Here is a 12,045-nt window from a genome sequence, read left to right as displayed (position 1 = left end):
TATTTAAATAATGAAAATATTATAATGTAAATGTGTATAAATAATTATGAAAATTTGATAATGTAAATATGTATAAATAATTATAATAGATTTTTAAATGTAAAATTAATTAAAATTTAGTTTCAGAATAGTTAATATAACATTAACAAAATGATTAGTGAAGTTAAATATGGAGTAGATTAAAATATATGAGAATTTAAAAAAAATTATAGATAAATGTTTGAAATTACAAATAAGTAGTAAAATATTTTAACAGATTTCCAAATTATATTAGAAGAAATGTTTGAACTTTTTTGCAAGAAATGTTGGTGATTTGATATGTGATGAAAAAATATATATATTATTTGAATACACGATCAATCAAATCCCCAAAAAGTTGATGACATTTTCAATAGGGGATCTAATGCACTTGGAGCAAATTTTCGAGCAAATAGAAAACATGAGGACATCGTTTGGTCATTGTATGTGCAGTTATTTACATCACGAATCCTCCTCATAAATTCTTCTGTGATATCCTCCTTTCCAAAAGTTGCCGGATGAGAGCCACCCCTTGACCAATCAGTCCATGTGACACTTCTGTTAGAATTTAGAGATCCAAATAACATACTCAACATAGTTGGAAGGTAATGCTCATCAATTACATAACAAGGTGGTGTGCAAAATTCCTTGAATATTTGGTAATATTTCGTGTCAGAAATTATGTTAATTGCTAACTTTCGATGGACCTCAAACCATTGTGTCCCTTTTCTCCATTGAGATAATGTCACTTCTGGTGCCATTTTTATGTTATAACGACCCCTTCCACCAGGGCGTGGGTCATCAAATGATTCCACAAAACTATTTTCTGACTTGATCAAGTAATTGTAAATTGTACTAAAGTTAAACATAGGGATGCAGCTCTCTGATAAGAGTATAAACCTCTCATTTGAAAAGTCAAGTAAAGCATTTGCAAGAAGTCGTCTCTCTGCATCACACACATTTATTTGTCCCCACTCTACAATCTGCCACGACACAACCATGCAAATTATAGTCAAATTCCATGGAAGTTAAGTTGTCAAAAGGACAATAATCATGAAGTATGAGATAATATAAATTGTGAGTTTAAACTTCTTTGGTATGACACACTAGATTTGGTAGGTTCTTCATTCCAAAAGAGGAGCACAACAAACCTTGTAGTGCCAAACCCACCTCCTTGGTTTCAGATTTCTTCCTTCATCACCAACTTAGTTATAGTGCGCAAAATTAGTTTCGAAAATAAAAATTGACAAATTTATTTGATAGGTGGTAAACACAAATTTAACAACACAATAAAATTTTGGAACAAATAAACAAAATAAACACAATGCCAAATGTTCATGTTTTTTTTATATAAAGAAGCAAGGCCATTCATTCCTAAATATCTTCTATTAACTATAACAATCACAATTCATCAATTCCTTTAACAACTTCATGTAACCATATATTTAAAAGAATTAATAAACTAACTAAATTAATTAAACACATGGGATTCAATTACTCAATCACATGCCAAATCATTACTATGCATATGCCAAATTCCATCTTAGAAAGTAACTCCTAGAATAACATATTTTTTTTCTTAGTTTTACATAAAATGATTTTCATTCAAATCACAAGTAAATCATTTCCATTATTTTATAAGATTAAAAAATGATGTGTATCAAGGTTTAATATTCATCTTTGTGGAAATTAACCACTTATTAGTTGTAAATTAGCAATTTTCTACCCAAACATAAGTATCTATTGTAGATGTCACTCCCAAGTTGATGTTATGATAGCTTCTTTACCTAAATTCCCACACATATATCATCCCACAATGATTATAATATAACAATTCCAGTCACCTACCTCAAATTTTCACTACCAGAACTCCCCTAAGCATCACAAGCAACATTTAACTAGCCATAACTCTTTTGTCTCAACGTACAAAACGCTAAGAAATGAATCTCTCTTGTTTGCAATGTAGTTCCTCATGCAATTGTTTCCCTCCTCACTAGTACATGTAGGGGAATCTCCTCCACTATTTGTCTATGGAATATATTGAGTGGTATATCATGGCATTGGCCATGGGTAGTTATGCTATAAAAAGTTGGTTTGTTGATTACTATCTAGATTAGTGTCTTGGCATTTGATATGAGATTTCCTAACAAAGTGGGAAATCTCACTCATAACCAAATTCATATACAACAAGAATGAATACAAACTCGAACTGAATTTTTATTTAAAAAAAAACAAAATTTTATAAATTTACATTAAAGAAAACTACCTCAACAAACTAGGAGAGAAAGTCTCTCTAAGTCCAACAAATTAACATCTAAAAAACAAAGAATAAAATGAAAAAAAATCAAGAAATTCTATTAAAAAAAATAAAAATCGACTAACTCAAGTCTAAAAAACTTAAAGATACAATTCTATTAAAAAATTCAACTAAATCAAGTCTTAAAAACTTAAAGATCAGAGAAAAAACCATCTAAATAACACTACAATATCCATAAATTATATTATATATACAAATATGCAAATACTAAGGATTGTAGTCTTTATCAACCTGATAATACGCATGGTAATTGTTATCATATATTACCCATATCGTTAAAGCATATTGATGATTATTACTGAAGGAATTATATTTATCGTAAATGCATGAACTATAATCGTTTAGGTAATTTGAAGGGAAGACGAAGAAAATATCAAACAAGGGAAGCTGCGAGGCAGCAAGTCCCTGCATCAAGTTAAAAATTAGGAAACAACCTTAGCTTTAGACTTACTCCGCCCATACTAGCTATTATATTTAGCCTCAATCTGTTTATTGAAGTAATCCTAACAGCTAACATCGCTTCCTGGATCTACGCCAAACTGGCTGCAGTAATTATTGTAATAATTCAAGCGGGAAGTAACTGCAGCAGAGTTACCGCCATTGCATTCTCCGGAATTGATTGCTTGAATAGTTGCCCCGAATCCTTGCCCGGATGTAATAGCAGAGTGGCAATTGCTATCCAACATCCAAAACCAGACAGCAGTCTTCCATGAGATTGAATCATCCTGAGCTACAATGTCGGGGTTATTCAGGCCCAGGTAATTTCCAGCCGCACCATAATTATAGTTCCTGAAAATACACTCACGACAAAACTTCAGATGGTTAGTAACCTAACATTCAGGACAGATTCAAATTCCCTAAATACCATGAGATTCAAAAGATTTGTAATTAGTTTCAGTTGACCCTTTCAATGCAGTCGTTGCGTGTAGTAATGGCCTCCATGGAGATACGCAAACTTCTGGCTATTGTTCTTTTGCTGCATAATCTGCTTCCTATCGCTATGGGTATGGAAGCGCTTTTGGAATCCAGAATTGCTTAAACTTGTTTTGTTTATGAAAATTATTAGGCATAACATAACATTCTTCTATTTGTGTGCATCTGTGTGCAGGAGCGAACGGCCATATCTTGAGGGAATACATAGGCGCCTTCAGCAACGGCGTGAAATTTTCAGATGTGCCCATCAATCCGGCGGTGGAGGTCCACTTCATTCTCCCACAAACGGAAAGTTCAACATCTTCTGGGACACCGGCAGCCTGACTCCCAAGGCCGTGCAGGCCATAAAGGCCCAACACAAGAACGTGAAGGTCGCGCTGAGCTTAGGCGGGGATAGCGTGGGCAACGGTCACCCTGTCCAGTTCAAGCCATCGTCGGTGTCTTCGTGGGTTAACAACGCTGTCACGTCGCTGTCGAAGATAATCAAAGAATACCATCTCGATGGCATCGACATCGACTACGAGCATTTTCAGGCCGACGATAACACGTTTGTAAATTGCATCGGGCAGTTGATCACGCGGTTAAAGCGGAGCAAAGTCATCTCCTTCGCGTCCATCGCCCCCTTCGAAGACAGGGGCGCTGTGCAGTCCCATTACACAGCCTTATGGGGCAAATACGGGCACGTGATTGACTACGTTAACTTCCAGTTCTACGCGTACGATGCCAGCACCACGGTTTCTCAGTTCATCCAGCACTACAATACTCAGGCATCTCTGTACAAGGGAGGGAGAATACTGGTTAGTTTTAGTACAGAGAAAGGCGCTGGAGGTCTCTTGCCCGATCATGGGTTCTTTCGGGCATGCAAGATGCTGAAGCAGAAGGGGGAATTGGAGGGCATCTTTGTGTGGTGTGCAGACAAGTCAAAGTCTAATGGCTTCAAATATGAAAAGCAAGCAGAAGCTCTTTTGGCGTGACTGGATTGATTTGATAGCCGCTACTTATCATAGCGAATCATCACTCACTCAGACGATGCCCTATAATAACTAAAGGAATAAATATTTGGGTTCCAATTGCATTGTAACCGCCAGCCTTGGAATTTCAAATTTACTTCGCCTATTTACTGAAAATTTGGTCAGTTGTTTTTTCTCCCTTTTCATTTTACACTTAGTGAACGGTATGGATAAGTCAGCGAAAGTTAATGAACATTATATAAAAGAAAATAACAGCTTATTGCGTAAGTTAGTGAACGTTGTGCATAAGTCAGCGAAAGTTAATGAACATCGTGCAAACGAAAATAATTTTATGATTTTCTTCGCTTGGTAAATCGTCTCGTGGCGAAGAAACATGCAGAATACCTGACGCGTGTCAAATTATCATGTTTTTCCAGAGCATAACACCTGTGCACATAATTTATTGGCTGCATGTTTCACAGATAGTGTAACATGTCAAACCGGCTTTAACTCCGTGATTTCTATGCCCAGGTATCGGCTTCAGTAAGACCAATGAATTGTCCGTCGCGTAGCCATTATCGCCTTCGCTGTAAGTTGTCGGTCGCATTGCCATTATCGCCGTCGCTATGAGCAACCTATTCTCAGCGTATCATGTAGGCCGAGGGCACAAGTATGATGTTGCGGCTGTAACTGAATGCAAGGCCATCTGCTGAGAGGGATTTAGTTTCTGTGCAATTTTAATCCTGTTGTAGCCCATAATTTGGCTATTTTGGAGCCAGAATTGCCCAATTTTGAGGGATTTTCATGACGACACCGTTTCTCAGTGCGTAGCCACACTGAGAGGCCTTAAGTGCGCAGGCACATGAAGGCGCTGGTTTAGGAACTCTGCAACAGGGTATGGAGTTCATGAGAATGTAATAAGTTAGGGTATCAGTGCGAGGCATATGCCAAATGTGGGAGGGCTCAGAGAGCCTTTGAACTGTTTAACCAAATGCATCCACTATACGTTATATCATGGACTGCATGGGCTGCATTGATTGTAGGGTATGCTCAGAATGGGCAGAGAGCAGATACCCCGAGGCATTTTCACGATATGCAAAAGGCAGTGGTTAGGACAGATTCAAAACCTTTTTCCAGTATTCTCTCTGTATGTGGCAAAAAGGTTTGACTGTTAGTTCTGTTTTTCAGTGTTTCATCCGAAGTCAAGTCCACACTGGACGAGGCTAAACTAAAGTTCGAGAAAGAAAGGTGATAATACACTTTATTGTTGTCCATTCATGCGATGAAGAGTGCAATACATTTAACATACTTATCATGATATACGCGTACAGGCAAATCTTCATAAAAGCTGCGACCAAGACCTGCAAGGAGGTAACTGTGAATGAAATATTTTGAACTTTAAATAATTTCAGTAGTTTTGTAGTTGAATGCCAAACTCGCAGATATGAAGATTGGAGATTATAGAAGAATCTAATGATTGCAGTGTGAGGGTGCTCTGAAAAGTGAGTCGGCTAAGTTTCAAGCAGCTTATGAGAAGTTTTGTAAGGAGAAAGCTTCTCATTTGCAAGCTTACAAAGGCAAGTACTCTAGTTTTCTAGATTTCTTGTCATGTTCATCCGTCTTCCAATAATAAACGTTTCGACAACTATAATTACTCGAAATTTCTATGGAAATGAAATTATTCGAAATTCGTTCAGAAGTAAATATGTAGAAGAAGCATTGAATGCTCTGTAAATCTATGTAAAAGAAGTATTCATAGCTTATTGTCTTCAAACGCTCGATAAAGCTTATCATACGATCCGTTTCATTTGAATTTTGCATAAATATTTTCCAGAAATATGTGTAAGTAGCATCGAATGCTCTATACAGTGCAGATGCATGTAAATTAAGTATTCATAGGTTATTATCTCTAAGCGCTAAAGAAAGCTCATCATACGGTCCTTTTGATTTGAATTTTGCAGAAATATTTTCCAAATTTGAAGATGAAAGGGAAAAGCTACTCATTCGATAGGAACAACAGCGTGAGAGCGTCCTTCAGCTTTCTCAGCCCCGCCTGAATTTATTTCGCTCATCCTTGCAGGAAAGAAAGAAAAGGGCGCCCTTGCAGAATTGCAGAAAGCTTAACATTTTGAGGCGACCCGGCTTTGGCAATTCTGGACAGCCTATTTCCCTCTTGGCAAATCATTACAGGGTTCGGTTTCAGAACAAGGAGTTGTTCCATTGCGATGTATGTATCTTCCTCCTTTTCTTTTACCGTCTCTTTTTTATGCGAAAATTCATGTCAAAGACGTGTCATGTAAATAGAAGAACAGTGCGACACCTAACAGTTGTGGCAGTTGTGGCAGGAAGCGGTGGTGGCATCAGTGCGGTGGTGCTTCTCTATCATAAGATGGTTTTCTATTATACAAAACATATTTTGATTAACATAAAATGCCTGAGATTTAATGCTGGCATTAGTCCAGCATTAGTTTGAAGTTAAATTTACAAATTTGAACCAAAAATATGATATAACATATGCTTTCCGCCCTCTTGCCTCGGGAAGAGGCCAAATAAGACGATGAAAAAGAAGACGGTTAAAAAAGTTAAGAAAGTTTGGATATCCGCGATAGGAGGTGGCTATTCATGAGGTTAAGCAGGTTGAACTAATGCTAAAACCGAACAAATCGATTACAATAGTCCCTGGCCATTGCCAGATGGCAGGGACTAATAACATAATCTCAAGCTCCATGATACCACATGTACGTAAGAAAATATCTCCCCTCTCGAAGAAATCAAGTCTTAGGTTGGTAAATATAAGAAAATATCTCCCCTCATGGAGAAATCAAGTCTAAGGTTTCATTACCCTCGGAAAATGGTGGAGAGATTACGATAAATACATATGGAACAATATAATAATATTATCCAATCTTCCACCATTGCCTCCACCTCTTGTGGGCTCATAATCTCCTTGTACTTGTGGATAGTTTTCAATTTTACATTCATGCGGTGGTTTAAAAAACTAAAATGCATTGCAATAATGTTTATTTTACATGGTGGTTTTCAACTTTATATATTTATGTATTTAGTAAACAAAATTAACAAAAACATTTATTAGAATGATATATTAAATAAAATTTGAAGTTTAAAATAGTTTTTTAAAATAAATAACAAAATAACAGTTAAAATATAAAATAAGTTTTTGAATTTTCAAAGAGAAATGAAGAAAATTACATTTTTTTAATTGTTCTTTAATTCATTTTTTTTTAATATGTTTACTTATATTTTAAGTGTAGACACTCATTGGATGTGAAATAATTATGCATTCAATGAGTATTTACTCTACATATTTTTAATAAATACACATTGAGATAAATTAGACATACATGAAAAATATATGTAGATCTACTAAGAGTATTTCTAGTATATCTCACCATGAGTTTATTGAAATCATGTAGAGCGAGTACTCATTGGATGTGAAATTTAATTCCATATCCAATAAACACCTTCTTATGATTGATTCAATTAAATCAATGATTAGGTGCTCCACTTCAAGATGGGGTGATAGGGATGTGATTCCCTAGTGATGAAGTTAGTAGTCTACTATAAATCTCCATCCACTTGTGTCTGGAAATGATAGATGGATGTATGAACAATTCTATGTCACATTCAAAGATTTATGGAAGGGATTGGTCAAGTCAAGGTTTTTATTACCATTATAGTTTTCCATAGAATGGCTTGTTGTATTCAAAACAAGTTTGGGATGCTTCATTGCTCATTCTTTGGTATAACCAATCCGAGAATGGATAGACTAGAGAAATGCTTTGTCTTTGTTTTCTTCTTCAATAATTTCCATCTTGCACCTCTTATTTGGGTAAGTTCGAGTTGGAGGTTTTTTCCTTTGTATCATAATTTGTCTGGTATTGTTGGTCCCTCAGTTACATGCATCCCTTCTTTGGAGGGAGATATGCACCTTTTTTTTCTGCTCCATATATCCCCATCGCATCCTCCTTCTTGCCTCTCTAAATTGGCTCAACCTTGTGGGCATTCCTCATTTCCCGAGGTTTGGTGGGTTGAACATTCAACCTTCAAACTTGCTCTTTCTTGCTCACACCCTCTCAAGGCTTGATGAAATGGGTTAGATTGGTTCAAGCCAAGGAGGACATCATGGCCAGCGTTTCAACTAGCTTCCTATGCTCAACAAGGCACAAAAAATCATTTGTAGTGACTTATTTGGCTCAAACCCCTCTAGACATTTGGGAAGAAATTAATTTGGGAGAAGCCAAGACGCAAGTGGAACATAGTTGCATTATTGGTGCTAAAATTGATGTAAACCTTGGGTAATGGATTATACACATTAGAAATACATGAAGCAAGAACACCAATGATTTTTAAATGGTCAAATTTGTATTAACAAATGAAAACAATCATGGGTAAATTTTTGGTAGAAAGGAATGAGGCTCATCATGAGATTTTTCTCCTTCTAGGATGAGTTGTAGTTGTAGATCAAACATTTTGACCAGAACATAACCACTCTATTATGGTGGACATTTGGCTTGGAGTTTAAAGACCCTCATAATGTTGCTAGGAAAAACACTCTTGATGCTAATAATTCCCCTTCTGCTTGACATGTATTAGGTATCAACATTATTTCCAATTCATAGACTAGTACTAGGCATTTTAGAAATGATACTTTTGGGAAAGTCATTTGGAATAATGAAATCTTTCAGACTCTATGGACAACGACTCTATTTTATTTCTTTTGGATTAGTTTCCTTGGTGGCAAGTCAACAGCTATTGTTATTGTTTAGGAATTCATATAGATGTTCAGGTTAGCTTTAAAAAAAATTGATTAAATGCTCCAAATATAATTAACATGTAACATTTAACACTCTCTAGTCTAGTATGGAAGAGATGTTGTAATGTTATGTAAACATCAATAGTTTCCAGACTTTAAGTTTTGACAACCATGGTTTTTCTTGTGGCATTCTTCTATAATGTAGCCTATTTAAAAGCATAAAATTTCAAACTATATTAAATATATTTATATTATTACACTTACACACACACACACAGACATACATAATTAAATAATTTATTTGTGCTGGGTCTTTCGTTTTGGAGACAAAGTTTTTTCGTGTTTTGACGTTAGCCATATTCTGACCAAAGGTGGCCAACAGGAAGTCACAGAGAAGGCATTCGAGGAAGGAGAGAGAATTCATGGAATTTTGGCAATTGCGGAAGATCAGCCAGGAAAATTAGGGCACATGCAGTGACAACCAAGCTAGGATGTTCATTGACAACCAAGGAAGCAGTTGCAACTGAGAAACAAAGTTAGCCGAAAATGAAAGGGAGGAGCATATGAGGAAGTAACAACAGTCCAAGGGAGAAGATTGCTTACAAGGTCGAAGGAAAATCTAGGAGGGAGAGGGAAGTGTACCGAAATGCTATCGCGGAGCCTATTGGGCCCACATGAATCTATAATCACCAGGTCATATATTAGCTTATATTTCTAATATTTGTTCTGTCAAGAAGGCTTCTGAGCTGAATGTACTGATGTAATGTTGCCTGAAACTAATGAAAGAGGAAATCACAGGGATGCTTGAGTCTTCTTGTGCTAAGTTTATGTGTCCCCTTTTAAAGTTTTTATTATGAATGCCTATGAATATTATGTGTCCTTCTGAATACTTAAACTATTGTCATCTACAACAATTGCATGCCTGATGTCTTGGTTCTGAGTTCAACGAGTGTTGGTAGCTTCGTGTGATTTCTCTTGATGCCAAGCTCTAGTCCCTTAACCAAGTAAGGTCGCGACACACCTTGAGTGATACACCTTATTCTCTTGAGTAAGGTGAAAATATAGGTGCTACACTAGACTATGGAAAACCCTTTGTTGGCCCTTGTGCCTAAACCTAGGGTCTCAACCTGATCACAATTTTTCGCCAACAATTTCTAATATAGAAATATTAAACTAACATAGATCCATTTTAACTCCGGATCTATCAAGCATCGAGAGAGATCAAATCTCTCAACGTGCGAACCTTTCCTCAAGTTTTGCACCTTGAGAGATTTGATCCCTTTCGACGCTTGATAGATCTAGAGTTAAGAGAGATCTACACTGGTAATATGATTTTAATAAAGACTCAAATATATTTCAATATGGATCAGATCCAATTAAAAATATAAAATACACATATGAAAGATTGTAGGTAATTGAATCTGTGTGTGTGTGTCTTATAAAGACTCTTTAAACAACAAGACTTTAAGTCATTACAAGGATATACTCATTATGAAGTGAATATGTCACATGAGAGAATTGAATCTAGATGAAAATGATAACAACATTTCTCGAAACGGCCATAACTAGATATAATTCACAATATAATAATAAATTAAAATTATAAAAAAAATCTCGTAACTAAACACAAACATGGGGACGAATGGTAAAATGGTGGAAGATTTATTGCTTTTGGTTTAGTTTCCCTGATGGAAAGTCAACAATTATTGTTATTGTTTAGGAATTCATATAAATTTCTAGGCCAACTTTAAAAAAACAAATGATTAGATGCTCCAAATATAATTAACATGCAACATTTAACACTCTCCAACATAGTATAGAAGACAAACATGGCTTTTCTTATGGTATTCTTCTATAATGTGGCCTATTTAAAGACATAAAATTTCCAATAATTAAGTAGTATATATTTATTTATTTATTTTAATATCAAAATATTGAACTAGCATAGATCCATCTTAAATTTGTCTCTATCAAGTATTGAGAAGGGTCCTTGAGAGATTTGCACCTAGAGAGATTTGATCTTTTTTACTTTTAAATCTAGAATTAAAATAGATATATGCTTGTAATATAAATTTAATAAAAACTTAAATATATTTCAATATGTATTAAATCCAATTAAAAACATTTCATATTTGTAGATAATTAAATATATATTCGTTTCTTCTAAATACTCTTTAAACAATAACCTGAAGCTATTACAAAAATATATTCAGTATGAAGTAAAGTAGGAAGTAAATATATCGCATTAGAGAATTGAATCTGAATGAAAAGAATAACAACATTTCTAGGAACCACATAACTATATATGATTGACCATATAACAATAAATTAAAATTATAAAAATCAAATCCAGGGGAATAAATTGTAAAATGGTGGGTGGAAGATTTACCTGGCTGGGAATCTCGCGGCCATGGAAAGGAGAAGTGTTGGTGACATTGAGCTTGAAAGATGGCATGGGGTGGACATAAATAGAATACAATCCTTCATGGCCGCGAAAGAATCTTTCCCACAGGGGATGAAGGGGAAGTGGACCCCTGGTCAAAAACATAAATGCGATCTTGGGGACCCTTTCAAATGGCTTCTTGCTCCTGTGTGGCACCATGGACGCCCTCCACAGAAGCTCCTCGTCGCTCATGTTGTGCATCAGAGCCTGAGGCTTGATCCAGTGTTCGAATCTCGCCGGGTCCTCTTTGTTATCACAAACAACGCTTTGCGATGGCGTTGGCGGGGTCAGCAAAGCTTGTCCGACAGGGTAAAACACTGCCAGGGGGTTCAAATAACGCGTCATGGTGAAGGTTGCGACGACGCCGAAGACGATTGCAGAGGCTATGACGATTAGATACGTCAAAATCTTCACCAGCTGCGCATGCCATTCTCGCTTGCAGAGTGACTGTGATCGAATCCCCACAAGTCCTATTTTCTCTGCCATCGCATTCTCCGTTAACTCAAATGATTCATCAAAGCCTGAAACAATTTGAAAATATGAAGCCTTCGATGCCCGTCAAAAGCGATTCAGGCATTAAAATAGTGTGACCTGAAGTCAATTGTCGGCC

At 36.0% G+C, this 12,045-nt stretch overlaps 1 protein-coding gene and 1 pseudogene across 1 annotated transcript; one reads left to right on the top strand and one right to left on the bottom strand.

The window, feature by feature from the left end:
* Positions 1 to 356: 356 nt before the first annotated feature.
* Positions 357 to 11,780, bottom strand: LOC149174224 (glycosyltransferase BC10-like). The gene is made up of 2 exons (XM_089422556.1): positions 11,382 to 11,780; positions 357 to 1,001 (listed from the first exon to the last, which is right to left on the bottom strand). The coding sequence occupies exons 1-2, from the start codon at positions 11,778 to 11,780 to the stop codon at positions 357 to 359; spliced, it is 1,044 nt and encodes a 347-aa protein (XP_089278682.1).
* On the top strand, positions 3,267 to 4,380 carry LOC149174225 (chitinase 1 pseudogene; annotated as a pseudogene).
* Positions 11,781 to 12,045: the final 265 nt, after the last annotated feature.

Source organism: Pinus tabuliformis, chromosome 4_1 (assembly GCF_031772625.1).
Source record: "Pinus tabuliformis cultivar Carrire ecotype Pingquan chromosome 4_1, CPIR1, whole genome shotgun sequence".
Taxonomy (NCBI): Eukaryota; Viridiplantae; Streptophyta; class Pinopsida; order Pinales; family Pinaceae; genus Pinus; species Pinus tabuliformis.
This window is presented reverse-complemented; position numbering and strand designations above follow the sequence as displayed.